We start from the raw sequence: 16,902 nt of genomic DNA on the forward strand, positions 1-16,902 counted from the left end.
CTCCTGCCTCAGCCTCCCGAGTACTGGGATTACACATGTGTGTCACCACGCCCAGCCTGCACACCTTTAATTTCAGCGCTTTAGGAGGCTGAAGCCAGAAGATTGCAAGTTCATGCCCATACTGGTCAATTTAGTAGCTTATTGAGACCCTGTCTCAAAATTTTAAAAAATAGAGTTGGAAGTTAGCCCAGTGCAAAGGCCCTGGGTTCATTATAGAAAGAAAAAAATTACTGAACTCTGTTCCAGTTTCTAGAAAGACGTCAGTGAACAAGACATCTGCGCTTTGGCTCTTGTGGAGCTTACCTGCTGTAATTGGAGGGTAATGAATAAGAAAAAATATCAGTAATGAATTCTAAGCAGAAAATTAAAATACTGAGCTGGCTCTGAAATTGGCTAGGCAGGAAGCACCTGTTACTAATGAGAGGCGAGATTTAAGCTGATGTCTGGATAAAAAGCAAGAGAGGCAGCCGTACAAAGATGAGAGAAAGCAGTATTCTAAGCAGAGGAAATAATGTTAATGTGGAAGTATACTGGATACTCAAAAACAGCCAGTGAGACTGAATCAGTGTTGTTAGGATGGGACAGGGTGAGCAGTAGTATGGTGATAGTGGACATTTGAGAAATAAAGGACAAAATTGAAGTCAGATAGGCAATCAAGAGCTTGGATTTTATCACTATAGTGGGTAGCCATTGAAGCTATTGAACGGAGGTGTGACAGACCTGTTGAGGTATAAAGGGGGGGGTGTGTGCGCGCGCAAGGAGAATAAAAGCTGCTACAATAATTCAGAATAGGGTTGGGTGCTAATCATGGAGATAGAAGTGGAAAGGTTTCAGATGTGTTTCGGAGGTATGTGCTATAGATTTTGCTTTGAATACTGATGCCTTATGGTATCTTTACCTGTATGGTGGAGGGAAAGGTCAGGTGTTTTGTCCATTGTAAATGTAATTACCCATTATTAGAGAAATCATCAGAGATGTCATAGTAGCAGTTGAATATATGACTCTGGAGTTCCAGAGAAAAGCCAGAGCTAGCAATAAACTTAGAAGTACTTAAGTCTCAGAGAAATAGTGTTTTAAAACCATTAGACTTGATTTAAAAAAATCACTTGGGAAATTGTGTAGATTGGGAAGAGGAGACCTAGTGCTCTGAGGACTCCAAGAAAAAGAGCCATCGAGATGGCTGAGAAGGTGGAAAGAAGCTAGTTTTATAGTATTAGAGAAATCAAAAGTTGAAAATTTCAAGACAAAGAGATGTAGAAACTGTCAAGTGCTACTGAGAGGACAAGTTAAGAACAACAGAGACATTACTTCAGCTGTGAGAGTCACTCATGATTTTGACAAGAACATTCTCGGTAAAGTAGTTAAGAATGGGTCAAAGAAAGGAGAATTGAGAAAGGAAACAGTGACTAAGAGAGCTCAGATCACAAGGATTCTATAATCCATAAAAAAGGTATATTCTCTAAAAGAACATATAGCAAACATGTACTTTTTTCTAATGTGGGTCTATAGAAAGGTCATTATATGGTTTATTTATGTGTATCTCCTACTTGTGGACCTAGATATGCGTTACTAGAACTGTGTTCTGTTCACACGGTGTGAGTGCTGTTGAATACAACATAGGCACAGACTTCCATGTAGCTGCTCTCTGCTGCTCCTGGTTATGTGCTGAGAGATTCATTTTACTACTTTGAAGGTATATTTAATGAATTTCAAGCTACCGATGTTGCAAAATGCAAAGAGTGAGTGTGTGTGTGTGTGTGTGTGTGTGTGTGTGTGTGTGTTTGTGTTTGTGTGTGCACCCACGCATGCAGAAAGGGAGGGAGAGAGAGGGCAAATGAAAACTAAGAGTAAAAAAAACCTGAAATTAGAAAAAGAAAAGATCTCTAAAAAGGGCCAGGCATTTAGCTCAGTGGTTTTGCCACCTGCCTTGCAAGCACAGGGGCCCAAGTTCGATGCCCAGTACCAAAAAATAAATAAAATTAGAAAAAGAAAAGATCTCTGAAAACTAGGAGAATAAGAACTAGACCCCTGCTAACTGGAGCTTCCAAAATTATTTATGAGTAGATTCTTTTGCATTTAAAAATTCATTGTCTTGGCATTTTTCCTATAAATTGTGAATGCTTAAGGGTTCTTCAATACAGTGTGCTATTTGAATATTTGTGGTCAATCCTCTTTTCCCCAAAGTCACGTGTTGAAAGCCAATCCCCAGTGGCGGGGGAGCTTTTGGGAAGTGATTTGGTGATGAGGGCAGGCCCCTTATGAATGAAATCAGTGCCTTAGATGAGTTCCCAAGTAGCTTATGCACCATCACCAGACACAGAATCTACTGGTGTCTTTGTCTTGGACTTCTTGGTCTCTAAAACTGTGATAAATTTCTGTTGTTTATACATCACCAAATCTGTGGTTTTTCGCTTCCCACAACTTTTGAAAAATAGTTTCTTCAGGTAAGTTTTTATAGAAACATTCTATACGCTTTCAGTAAACTTTTCTTTTCCCTGCCTGTAGCCTCTTGGTGTATACAATACAATATTCTGCCATTAGTTTAGGATGAGAAGAGTTTCTGATATTTGTCAGTAGATTTCTTTCTTGAGATGTGATAGAAGCTTTGTATGTAATAACTGTTAGTTTTTTTCCTTAAATATAATAGTATTATGTTTAAACATAATGTGCACCTTAAACTTGATGTACATTTAAATTACTGGCCGGTAATGCTGGTAATTCAGGCTGTTTGTTAGTGATAAAAGCAGAAAGCCTTGTTATATTGATACTTATTTTGCTTGAAAGAAAGAACTTAGCTAGCTAGTTAGAAATTGAGCCTCTCTGACCAGAGGAAAATTCGGTTGTCACTGTGTCTGACCTTTCACTTTCCAAAGTCAGAAACTGAATAGATTTAGATAACAAGGGATACTTGTTTTTGTAACATAGGGCTAATTGTATAAAGCACAGACTGGGATTTACCCAATTAATACATTTTGTTTCATAGTCCAGAACCTGTGACTTATACAGTCAAGTAATTTAACCTAATTCACTTGAAGGAACAAACTGTAGCTGTTTCTGTTTTCACTCTTTTGGGGAAAATATGTAACTTGGCCTTTTATTTCTCATTCTCCTACAACATGAAGGTTTCAAGAATCCATAAGAATAAAAAATTGAGTTGAGGTCAGGACACACCCCAGATAATTTATGTATTAACTATTCCTTCTACTTAAACATGCATTAGCAGAGAAAACCAGTAGATGATTAAAATTTGAATAGTTCAGAGCTTTTAAATTGTTTCATAATAGCTTTTTACATGCCATAGGATTCACCATTTCATAGCATCCAATTCATTGATTTTTTTAGCTGTGCAGCCATCTTCACTAATTTTCATCCTTACAAAAAATAGCTCATACTCTATAGTCACTTTCCATTCCCTTATCCCTCACCCCAGTCTTAAGCAACTACTAATCTACTTTCTATATCTATTTATTTGTCTATTCCAGACATTTCACATAAGTGAACAATACACAGCCTTTTGTGTATGACTTCTTTCAGAGTATATCTGTGTTGTATCATATTCACGCTTTGTTCTTTTTAATGGTACAGAAACAGAACACAGATGCAGTACTGTAGTTTATCCATTCCTCAGTGGTAGACATTGGAGTTATTCTCACCTTTGGGTTATCGTTAATACTGCTGCTTTGGCTGGGCATGGTGGCTCACACCTGTAATCCCAGCACTCAGGAGGCTGAGGCAGGAGGATTGCTTTGAGTTTGAGGCCAGTCTGGGCTACACGGTGAGTTCCAGAGCAGTCTGAACTACATAGTAAGACCCTGTCTCAAAAAAAAAAAAAAAAATACTGCTGCTTTGAACATTTGTGTATGTGTGTATGCGCATGTTTTCATTTCTCTTGAGTATATTATACCTAGAAGTAGAAATGCTGGGTCATATAGTAACTTTTATATTTTGAGGAACTGTCAGGCTATTTTCCAAGATTACCGCATCATTTTACAGCCTCTTACTATATTTTCTTAAACAGTACAGCTGTTGATAGTAGGGTGTGTCAGATGTGTGTGACAATACTGGAAAAAAAATCATTTAGCTATAGAGCTAAAGATTTCAGTATGCTTTTTCCTACCTTTTATTAGACTTAAATTTGAGTTAAGGAAAAGATTCAAAATTTTGAATCTGCCCGCTTTTTGCATTAATGGCTATATGCATTGTTATATGCCTAATTTTAATCTAGCTTTTTTTTTTTTTTTTTTTTTTTTTTTTTTTTTTTTTTTTTTTTTTTTTTTTTTGGTACCGGGGATTGAAATTAGGACCTTTCACTTGACAGGCAGGTGGCAGAACCACTGAGCTAAATCCCCAGCTTTAATTTAGCATTTTAATCTTTAAAATTCTAAAAATTTTATTGACTGCCTGGATACAAATAATAGAACAGATAACTCAAAGGCTTAAGCAATAATAAGGCTTTTCTAGTACAATAACTGAATAGTTCATGTTACACTGTTTTTAAGCAAGACTGACTAGGTTGGAACTCTGAAGTATCTTACCAGAAGTCCCAAAATCAGGTGTTCTTGCCCTGCTTTATCTGTTGATTCTGTCCTTATCTTTTGTCAGGATATCACACAAGCTTGAGCTCAGAATGTATACAACCCAAGTTATATTCTGCTAAGAAGGAAAGTAGAATGTATGCTGGAGAGAAAACCAGTAAGAGTCCACTTTCAGCCACCCCTTTCTCTCTCTCTCTCTCTCTCTCTCTCTCTCTCTCTCGATAAAGAAAAAATAGTTACATATTCATTGTACTTGAGTTTATATCTAGAGACTTAACTAGACCAAACCTAGAGACAGTGCTTTCTTTTTCTATCCTCTTTTGTGGATCCTTTTATATTTCTATTCCTTTTTGTTCGTAAGTCTTTGTTTGGCTATTTTGTAGCTTTGAAATGTTTCCTTTGTTTTATTTTTAATTTATTTATTTTTTGTGGGGATTTTGAGGCAGGGTCTCACTATGTAGTTGAGATTGACCTGGAACTCACTATGTAGTCCAGGCTGGTCTCGAACTCATAGAGATCCTCCTACCTCAGCCTCCCGAGTGCTGGGATTACAGGTGTGAGCCAGCTCGCCTGGCCAACTTTGTTTTAAATTATAAGGGTGGACTATATTTAACATCACTGAGCCAGGTGTGGTGGCACACACCTGTAATACCAGCACTTGGAGGCTGAGGCAAGATGATTGCTTCAAGTTTGAGAGTAGTCAGTGGCTACATAGCAAGTTAAAGACCAGCCTGAACTGCACAGTGAGACCCTATCTGGGGTGGAGGGGATCACTCTTCCTGAGTTTTAATATTAAACAGATGTCTGTTGCAGTTAAGAATGTTTTATTTTTGCTCAGCAGTAGTCCCTTGGTTGATTCATAAAAGAGTTGGCTCAAGCAGCTATTTGACTCTTTCATCTACTTTTGTTTTCGGTTTTTGGGGTTTTTTTGGGGGTTGGGGGGCATTGAGCTCAGCACCTTGTGCAAGACAGGCAAAAACTACTACTGAGTTACATCCTCGTTCTGCGCGCGCGCACACACGCATGCACGCGCGCACACACACACACACACACACACACACACTCTCTCTCTCTCTCTCTCTCTCTCTCTCTCTCTCTCTCTCTCTCTCTCTCTCTCAGTAAATTGCCTAGGCTGGTCTCAAATTTGTGACTTCCTGCCTTACTTAGCCTCCTCAATAGCTGGGCTTAATAGGCATGCCCTCCCACTGCCAGCACTTGAGCTAATTCTGACAAGTGACAGAACAAAGGAGAATCTCCTGTGGGTCTCAATGAGAAGAATGCAGATGGGCACTGAGTAATTTTCTACATATCCTGTGTACCGTATATTTTATAGAAGTTCGTGACTTTCTTTTTTATAGGTATTTGTTATTACTTGTTAGGGTCCCCCTGCCAATACTGAATAAAAACCTCAAATCTCAGTGAAGTGCAACCAACAATTATTTTCACTCTTATGAGTCTGGAGGTTGGTGATTTCAGGTTGGAGCTTTGCTCAGACAGTCTAGTTTGTATTTAAACTTCTGGTCAGTTTCAAGTCTGTTTCATAAATTTTTATTCTGGAGCTTAGGTTGAAAGTGGCTGCCTGGAAATATGACTACACGTTCTTCAAGTATAGGATCACAGTACTATGAAAAGGATGAGTAGAAACATGCATTGTCTCTCAAGGCTTCAACTTAAAGCTGGCACACTACGTTCTCCCAGTTTTATTAGCAAAAGTCAGTCATATGGCCGAACCCAGTAAAAATGGGACCAGGGAATACACTGCTCCCATGATACTGGAGGCATTGCAAAGTCACACAACAGTGGTCATACCTGTAAGAAGGAGGGAGTTGGGATGATATTACATAGCCATATGTTTCTTTGTCTTCTTGTTTGTTTTTGTTTTTTGAGACAAGGTCTTATTATATATTTCAGGCTGGTCTCCAGCTTAACAATCCTCGTGCCTCAGCCTCCCAAGTGCTGGGATCACCAGCATGTGCCTCCACTCCTGGCTAGCATATATATTAGTGTAAAAATAAAAATGTATAAAACTGGAGAAAAAATATTTTTCCTTAAAGTAAACAAAGTAGAATTATGGAAGAATATTGGATACTTTTTTTTGGCACTAGGGATCAAACTCGGGATCTTGTACATGCAAGGAAGGTGGTAGCACCACTGAGCTAAATCCCTGGCCCATATTAGGTACCTTTTATTCTGATTAAAACCACTAATACTGTTCAAACTAACTTAATAAATGATATTTACTGCTATCTTTTAAAAAGTAACCATGGTCATACTATAATTGGTTCATCTTATCTCAGTACCTAACGACATTTGCTAAGCTGCTTTTTTTTTTTTTTTTTTTTTTTTTTTTTTTTTTTTTTTTGTACCATGAGAAGCACTCAGGACCTTGTGGCTGTAAGGCAGGCAGCAGCAGCATCACTGAGCTAAATCCTCAGCTCAGCTGCTTAATAATTTTTAATACCAGCCTTTTGTGTAAATTATAAAAGGGCTGAAATTTTTGCTTGTGGTCAGTCTTAAATTATTAGCCAATGTGCCATTCTTTTTCTAAAACTTAAGGAATTAGTTTACAGATCAGCTGTAGAAAGGTTTCATAATATATAGAAAAGAGAATATGTGAAAAAGTGTGGTATTTAAAATTTCATTTAGAAACATCAAACCTGAGAAACACTTCAGAACATCATATGCAGTTTACCTGGAAAAAATTTTAATTTTTGAGAGTTTCTGAAAATTACAGGGATGTAATATTGTAGACTTTAAAGAATCTAGATTTTAATCAATAAGACTGTTTTTCCTGCTAAGTAACAATAGAACTCTTCCATTTGAAAAAAATAAGACTCTGGAATACTTTTCAAGTAATACTGTTGTAGGCCATTATATATTAGGATTAGGCTTTATTTTGCATGTTAAGTAAAATTCAGGGGAACAGTGGCTTAAACAAAGTAGTCATATGTCCAGTGTGACTAGAAATAGGCCAACTGGCATGGTTGTTGTCATTAAGGATCCAAGTTCTTACCCTGCTAATCTACCATCCTTAGTGTATTCCTCCCTCGAGGGTCAAGTGGCTGGGTGAATTCAGTCCATCACTTCTATGTTCCACACAGAAGGAAGGCTTGTTTTCTTTTAAGGAGACCTACTCTAAATCCCATACAGCATGTCCACTGTGCCATATTGATATTGTCAAAACTGAGTCACCTTGCTACATATAGCTGCAAGAAAAGTGGGGACATGCATAAGATTAGGGAAGCTGAGTTATAGCTCAGTGGTAGAGTGCTTGCGTAGCATTCATGAGACCCTGGATTCAGTTCCCAGGCTCATATGTGCCTGCACACACACACACACACACACGCACACTAATAATAATAATAATAATAATAATAAAAAAAAATCAGGATTCTATTACCAAGGAGAGTGAAATACAGATGTTGGAAGATGGCAGTCTCTGCCATATTGTAATTTTTGTTACTGTTTTTTTCCTCTGTAGAACAAGAGAATGTTGTATCATAATTTTATATTTGTTTCATCATAATTTTATGTGTATTTGGCAAATGATAGATACCAGGTAAATAGATTGCTTAATAAAATGCAATAGTAGAAGTTATTTGTTGACTTGTGGGCTCTCATTCCCTTTCTGTCTGCATGTGTATGGTAAATTACCGTGTAAATATAAAGTGTGAGTACAAATATACCACTGGTTCTCACTTTCAGAGATTATACAGGAAAGAATAATTTTAAAATATTTTATTTTGAAATGCAGCTAAGTATGTATTTGTACTAAAAAAGAACTCAGATTTTAATGTGTATTTCAGCTAATTCAAAGACTGTTGATTCTAAGTTGAATCTATCACTAAAGAAAAAAATGCTATGGATTGTAAAATGCATGCCAACTTCAGAGTTAAGGTAAGGGAAAGTGTGCTTGATAATACTAACCTTCTCCATGACTGGCTTTTGTCTCCCATTTCTTTTAGCTAGTTGAAGGGATAATTTATGCACGTAATCAAAAACTATTTGGTTAAATGCAAATGAACTAGATAAAAATAATGCATCATACTAATAATACTTGTTGGAATCAGACATACATCCAGTTTTTTCTTACAAGCTGATTAACAATTACATTAAAATATTACTAGGATGAGGGCCAGGGATTTAGCTCAGTGGTGCTGCTGCCTGAAGCACAAGGTCCTGAGTTCAATTTCTGGTACCAAAATATATACATATATTGCTAGGATGAGCCAGGCATAGTGGTGTATGCCTGTAATCCCAGCACTGGGGAGGCTGAGGCAGGAGGATTGTCATGAGTTTGAAGACAACCTGGACTACACAGTTCAAGACCAGCCTAAACCTCATAGTGAGACTGTCTCAAATAAACAAAACAAAATTGCCAGGATGTACCAGTTATCTATTGCTATATACCAGATTACTAAACCTAGTAGCTTAAAATAACCATTTTAATTGAAATTTTTATTGAAATAATTGTAGATTCACATGTATTACAACCAAGATATTGACATTGATATAATCCATTGATTTTTCTTCAAATTTCCCCCATTATTTGTTACTTGTGCGTGTGGAGTAAGGCGTGTACAAATTTGTCAGCTGTCTACAGTTGTATATCCACTACCATAGTCAAGGTAATGAACAGGGAGTATCCTTCAGGTGGCCCTTCTGTAAGCACTCCATACTTCCCTCTGGGGCTGATGCTGGCTCTGCATTCTCACTCTGGTCCCTAACTTCCTGGCAACCATTAATCTTTCTGCCATTTCTAGTGTTTTGCCTTTTCAGAAATGTTACATGTGCTCCTGATCCGTGCATCTTCAGTTGGAATGGTGTATCTCTGCTCCACATGATGTCTGCTGGACTCTGCTAAGCCTGGAGGACCCACAGTGGTCTCATTCATGTGGCTGAAGCTTTGCTGCTGGCTTTTAGGGTGTCTTAAGGGCCTCTTCATGACCTCTCGTGTTACCTTCTGTAAGACTTCTCACTGCTTAATTCTTCTTGTTGTAGCAGGAGAGCCTGGTCTTCCTTACATGATAGCCCAGGGCTCTGAGAAAACAAAAAATGGAAGCTGCTAGGCCCCAGAACTGGCACAACTTCTGTTCTGCAGCATTCTAAGTTGGAGCAAATCACAGGGATAGCCCACATTCTAGGCGGAAGGGAAATAGATTCCACCCCCTTTTTTTTTTTATTGGGTTTATTGGTACATTTTAGGTATACAGTACAGTTACATTCATTATTGGGATCTTGTACCTTTACATGACAGGTGGTCTTGGTTCTCATTTTTTCCCCTTGTCCCTGCCCTCCTTTCACCCCCTCCTTAGATTCCACCTCTTGATGGGATGAGCCCCAGGTTTGTGAAGGGCTGGGAGGCACTGTTGGTGGCCAGCTTTGGATACACTCTGCTGTACATTTCAAACAAGTTAGTTGAAATAGAGGAATGATGCCACATTTATCTGCTTGATCTGTTTTATCTTTTTATTTTTGAAATGTGAATTATTTTGAATTCCATAAAAAGTACACAGTGGAATGTGATAAGTTTACATAGTTTTCTCTTGCTAATGCTAGTTTCAAGTAAAACAGTTCTCTGTTGCAAAGTAGATTGCCAGAGTTCAAGTTATCAACCAAATCTGAAGATTCCCAAGTGGCCCATGGTATTTGCAGAACAAATGTTTGCTTGAAGTGGCTGTTAAAACATTAGGAATGCTTCACCTCTCTTTCATTTTCCCAGGCCGGCTATTTCTTGTGCTCTTAAAATAGCAGGGGCTTGTATACATAGTTCCAGACTTTTATAATATTAACTTTGAGAGACCACACACATTTTCCTCTTTGCATTAAGTGCTTTAGGTAAGGCATAAGGATACTGTTTTTCAAGATAATTTTCCACTTTCCAGAATAGACCTTTTAAGAATGAAAAGAAGGAAGGAGATGTGTTTTTTAGCTGAGAAATTGAAACCAGGGGAGCATTTTCTCTGACGATTTTTCTGGCTATGAAATGTTAAACTTCATTTTGTTGTGAGAGTGGCAGCAGAGTGGGTCAAAGGGGTTAGGTCCTAGACTTCCTTCACAGAATTCTCAGTCATCTGTGTTACCCTATAGTAAAGCTTGCATGGATTTCTGGAATGAGATAACTAAACAGCTGTTGCTAAGTGAGGGCTACATGCTTAGAGAGCATTTAGTAAATGATGAGCATGAGTAAGTGGTTTCAAATTTAGAAATGAATTTTTCATCTGAGTTTAAAACAGTGTTATCATTGGTGCCATGCCTGCCTCACCAAACGCAAGGTCCTGAGTTCAATCCCCAGTACTAAAAAATAAAATAAATAAAACCATATTATTACGTGGCTAAGTTTTCCTCCTGCTTCCCTTTCTAATAGCTGATTTCACAAGTATTTACAGTAGTGCCCCTTATTGAAGTTTCAGTTGCAGTTTCAATTTTCCATAGTCAAAGGGTAGGTACAGTATATTTGGAGAGACTATATCTATATAACTTGTATTATTTTGTGTTTGTTTGTGTTTGAGACAGGGTCTCACTGTGTAGTCCAGGCTGGCCGTGAATTCACTATGTAAGTTTGAGGCTGGCCTCAAACTTGTGGCAATCCTCCTGGCTCAACCTCCAGAATACTGGAATTACAGGCGTATACTAGCTTGCCAGGCTATAATTTGTATTGTAGTTTATTGTTGTAATTATTCTTTGTTTTGATTCCCTTTTAGAACTGGAGATTGAACCCAGAGCCTCATGCATACTAGGCAGGCACTCTCCTACTGAGCAATAACTCCAGCCCTTAAAAAAAAAAATTTTTTTTTTTTCTGAGAAAGGATCTCACACTGTCTTCTTGCCTCGACCTATTGAGTAGCTGAGTCATTATAGGCATACAGTAGTTGTTCTATTTTATTATTAGCTATATTGGTGTTAGTCTCTTAACTATTCCTAACTTAAAATATTAGTCTTTGTCATAGATATGTATGTATAAGAAAAGAACAGTACACTGTAAAGATTTCAGTTCTGTCTTGCTTTTAGGCATCCACTTTCTTCCAAAGTATCATGTAAATGTGATCACATTTGTGATATTTTAAGTCGTCCTTCTTTTGCTTATCACAGTGCATCTGAGATACAGCCACATTGCATTTATCAGTAATTTATTTTTATTGCTAAGTACATCATTATATAAAGGTATCATGATTTCTTTATTTACTGGTTGATGAATGTTTGAGTTGTCTCCAGTTTTTGACAATTCTGAATAAAATAACTATAAACTTTCAAGTTCAATATTTTATGGGGACATATATTTTCATTTCTCTTGGAAAAGAGAGTCATGAGGAAAGTATAGCACTAATGAAACTATTGAACTCTTTCTAAAGTGACTGTACCATTCTTCATTCTCACCAGCAAAGTTTGAAATTTCCAGTACCTTAGGCTTCCTTGCCAGCACTTGTTATGGTCACTTTTTAAAAAATTTTTTTCTTTGACTTGAACTCTTCTGATGAGTATACAGTAATACCTCTTAAGTTTGGTTTTCTTAGTGACTGATGATGATTGAGCATCTCTTCATGTACTTACTTGCCATCTGTTTCTTTTCTTTGGTGGTTCAGTTCACTTATTTCACTCACTTTTTAAATTGGGTTGTTTTCATAGTGAAATGAGAGACTCATTTTTATGTTCTGATTATCAGTCCTTTATCGAATGTATTTTGCAGCAACATTCTCTCCCAGACTGTGCAACTTAATGATCTGGGCTGAGGTTGAGAGAACAAGTAATGTTTGAGAGGGAGTATTGTGAAATGGTTTTAAAGCATGATTTCTGGATCTGGATCCAGACTGCCTGCATCAGAATAATAGTTCTCAAGCTGTATCTCTGTAAGAAAATTTGTTAATCTGTCTCTGCCTCGGTACTCTCCTCTCTCAATCCGCTAAAGTATCTTCCTCATAGCGTTGTAGTGAAGATAAAATCAGCATAAAATGAGCTAAGATAAAATAAAAATGGTCTGTACATTATCTGACACAGTAAGCCCCAAAGTTTATTATTGTTAATGTTATAGCAGCAGTTTTATTTCTTGGTGTTGTAGGTCTTTCAAGATAGTGATTTATTTGGTTACTTAGATACATTTTAAACAACTAGTCCCCCTTTTTAAAATTTCATGTTTATGATACATAGAATGCTATATAACATTTGTTTGGGTGTTGTAGCACCCCTGTGTAAAAGAAAGTTTGGAGAATTTATATAAGCCAAGCTTTTAAAATACTCTAATTTTAAAACTATAACCAAGAATTTGACTCCTGCAAAGGCAGATTTCTTCTGAATCATTCTCAGGATTGGCAGAAATTCAACAGACTAGAATCCAAAAGGCTTTATACGTACCAACCAAAAGCAGTCTTTTCTTACTGTGACTTTGAAACTTAGACATTGGTTTTATGAATGCCTCACTTTTTTGTCAAGATTAGAAAATTCATAAATAAAATCACTCCAGGGTTTCTCATTCGTTTTTCAATTTCTAATAGTATATTTGAAATATTTTCCCCTCCTACAGTCCTAGACAGCAGATACTTGATTTGAATCTTTTTAGAGAAGTAAAAGTGGATTAATCCCACCTAAACACTTCAGTAATTGATCCTTTGGGTATACCTTTGAAAGATCAAGTATATTAATTATTGTTGTTATTACCAAGGACAGAAGAGTCCTCTCCATATAGCTAAGTGGAGACATTTAGCACACGGGTACTTTAGTTTCAGGATTTGAATACAGATTTTGTCACTTACTGTGTAACACTGAACAAGTTTCACCTTTCTCTTTGTCTCTTTCCTTATGTGTTAAGTTAGGGGTAACAAAAATTACCTATCTCATAGGGTAGTAATGAGAAACAATGAAACTAAAGTTCTGTGTGGCATACCATAAATACTTCACAAATATTATTTGCTGTTATTGTGGTTGTTGTTATTTGTGTTTAATTTCTGAACTAGGGGCTAATTACAAGGTTTTTAACTGGCCTTATGTTGAAAAGAATTGGAGCAGACCTTCCCAAAGTATATCCTAAAAAATACAAAATCTGTAGATGCTCTGAGACCAAAATAAAAACGAATGCAAGTTTTGTAGGAGAATATATTATGAGTGCTACTAAATACAAAAACAAAAGTCCAATCATCAAGTTAATGATGTGTTTAGTATAGTATTTACTAAATCTACCGTCCATCACTGCTTTTAGTCAGGTACATCAATTGAATTGCTTAAGAAACTTTTATAGCATAGAGTCTACTTTAGGAACACTAAGAAATTTTTTTTTAGTGATAATGAAGTCAGTGAACTGTTTGCCTATTGTCACCCAACTGTGATTCACATCATTAAAGTTTTTGCTTACCATATCTGTTCCCTCTGGATCACTCTATAATTGTATAATGAAGACATGTTGAAATAGATACATTTCTTTCTACAACTGCTGTGCTATGGAAGCCCAAAGGTAAAAGTTGGACTTCTTTCTAAATGAGAGAAATTCATATATGAGCTTACTGAGCAAATATGATTGTAAACTTGTATTTGTAATAAACAGCAACAAACATTTCCTCATGGAAGCTGGGACATTTTAATACATTACTCTTGCATTATAAACTGCCTTTTGCATTGGGCAGTTCTCTGAGAAACATTGGCCTCGTTGTTGACCATTTCTAACATGCTGTAATTACAATACTAGTTAAATTCTGAAGTCATTCTCAGAATCCTTGGTCTTGGATTTATTATAAAATCTAACACATACAATAAGAGATAATGTTAAAATTTTTAGAACCCTAAACACTTGATTTTTTTTTTATATATTATTTGGAAACCTTAATTTTACTGCTAATTGAAGCCAGTTAACAGGTTACCTCCAATTTAGTTGTAAGTCATAAATTATCTGTTTTTCTTTTTCCTTTGTTGTTGTTTTTGAGACAGCGTCTTGCTATGTAGTTCACACTGGCCAAGGGCGGGGGACTTAGCTCAGTTGTGCTGCCTCCTGCCTCACAAGTGCAAGGTCCCAAATTTGATCCCCAGTAGCAAAAACACAAAAATAGTTCACATTGGCCTTGAACACACTATATAGCCTAGACTGGCCTCAAACTCATGGTGATCCTCCTGCCTCAGCCTCCCAAGTACTGGGGTTACAGGTGTGCACCACGCCCAGCTATCTGTGTTTTTCTGTTGCAGACTGTCATGCATGGTCAATCTTGGCATCTGTTACATTAAGTAGGTATGACTTTTCCATATACTCTGTGGTAATACTTAATGCAGATAAAACTGGTCCAATAAATGAGGACCAAAACTGAAATAATATTAGCATTAGAGTATAGTTGTATGACTATACTCTAGAAGTCATTCGAAGGATGGGAGAAGGGGACTCAGTAGCTACACGGAGTCTCTGTTCCAGTGGGAGTTAACTTCAAAGGCTTCCCCTATCACTCCACTGCAAGCAGATTCCCTCATTTATGGTCATTCTATATAATTTAGGACTGTGGAAGAAAAATGAGGCTCTGGGCCTGACTTTAATTTGATTTGTCTGTTGGAAAATGACAAATAATTTTTAATTCTTGTTTGTTTTTATTGGTAATAGAAGGAAGTCTTTAGTTGAGAAACCCCAAAGAGCAGATAGAACAAGTAGGGCACTTCAGAGCTTTTGAACCAAATTAACTAGATTTGAATCCATAATCAACTCCCTCGTCCTCAGTTCCTTATATGTAAATATGGGCTAATAAAAGTTAACTATTTAGTAGGATGTTCATGAGAATTCAGAGAGACAGATCTTTATTAAATATTAACTCTTACTCCCATAGAATTATTAAAATAATTTTCCTTACTCTTCTCATTGTATTATCCCTTAACTGAATAATTTAAAGTGATTCCTATGAATATAATAGCATAGCATTTTTTTCATTAAGTTTATTGGTACTTTTTAGGTATACAATATAGTTACATTCATCATTGGGATCATCTTGTACCTTTACAAAATGATGTATCTTGGTTCTTATTTTTTCCCCCTTCCCCTGCTCTCCCTTCATCCCCTCCACCCTTCCCTGTTTACAAAGACTTTGTTTCCATTTTTTTCCTTTTCTCATATTTTTCCTTTTCCCTTCTTTTCTTTCCCCTACTCTTCCCACTTCCCCTACTCCTTTAGACATTTTCTTCCTATTTCACATTATTATACAATTTGAACCTTACTTACACTTTGTTTTTCACACCAGAGAAACTATTTGATATTTACACATATATGTCCAATTTATTTAACTTGAGTATGGCCTCAAATATGCATTCATTTAGCTACAAATCTCTAGTTTCTTGTTCTTTATGGCTGAGTAGTACTCCATTTTATAGAAGAACCTCATCATCTTTATCCAGTCTCCAGTTAATGGGCATTTGGGCTGTTTCCATACTGTGCAAAGCATGAGTGCATATAGGGCCAGGGATTTAGCTTAGTGGTTCCACCACCTGCCTCATAATAGCAAGGTCCTGAGTTCAATCCCTGGTACCAAAAAAAAAAAAAAAAAAAAAAATGGGTGCATATATTTCTCTGTGGTGTGATTCTTTTAATTCTTTTGGAAAGGTACCCAACAGAGGGATAGCTGGGTCAGATGGGACCTCTAATCCTACTTTTTTAAGGTATCTCCATATTGATTTCCACAGTGGTTGCCCCAGTCTGCACTCCTACCAACAATGGAGAAGGGTTCCTTTCTCCCCACAGCTCCACCAGCATTTGTTATTGGTTAATTTTTTGATAGCAGCCATTCTTTCTGTGGTGAGGTGGAATCTGAGTGTTCTCATCTGCATCTCTCCACATCACTATGTTGAACATTTTTTTTCAGTATTTATTTGTTGCTTTTACATCTTTGAGAAATGTCTGTTCATTTCAGATGCCCATTTTTGGATCAGGTTTTATATTTGGGGAAATCTTATTTTTTTTTTTTAAGTTCTTTATATATTCTAGATAGCAGACCTTTGTTTGAGGAACAGCTGGTAAAAATTAGCATAGCATTTCTGTTACCACTACCAGATAACACTGGTTGAAAGCTTATTCTTTGAGATATATATTACAGTTCCTCTCATTTTATGCATGCAGACATTGAAGACTAGTGAAAATAAGTAAGTTGCCCAAGGTTACAAAGTGGATGCGGGACAGTTGAGAATTAAAACCCAGAGGTTTGCTGCAAAGACCTGTGATTTTAACTGATTTATACCACTTTTCATGACATTTCTTTGTTGGCCCCATGTTTCACTGTTCACTGCTATTTTCTTCAATATTACTCTCTACCAGAGAAGCTAATTTTGTATTTCTAACTTTTTACCCTTATCTGTCCCATTTCTTATGCTTAAAATGCCATTTCCTGAGAAACCTTCCACAATTCACTTTGCCCAACTG

The 16,902-nt window shown here is 36.8% G+C and overlaps 1 protein-coding gene across 4 annotated transcripts in view; it reads left to right on the forward strand.

Annotated features, from left to right (window-relative positions):
- Nucleotides 1-16,902, forward strand: part of Sppl3 (signal peptide peptidase like 3) — a 126,963-nt gene that overhangs the window by 60,966 nt on the left and 49,095 nt on the right. The window contains exon 1 of one of the 4 annotated variants that reach the window (XM_010604038.3): nt 8,398-8,432. The exons of the other annotated variants lie outside the window; for them this stretch is intronic. Coding sequence (XP_010602340.1) covers nt 8,413-8,432 — 20 coding nt within the window. The 5' untranslated portion in view covers nt 8,398-8,412. Of the gene's footprint in view, nt 1-8,397; nt 8,433-16,902 lie in introns of those variants that run through there. 4 annotated transcript variants of the gene reach the window in all.

Source organism: Fukomys damarensis, unplaced genomic scaffold (genome assembly GCF_012274545.1).
Source record: "Fukomys damarensis isolate Sample0158 unplaced genomic scaffold, DMR_v1.0_HiC HiC_scaffold_12, whole genome shotgun sequence".
Taxonomy (NCBI): domain Eukaryota; kingdom Metazoa; phylum Chordata; class Mammalia; order Rodentia; family Bathyergidae; genus Fukomys; species Fukomys damarensis.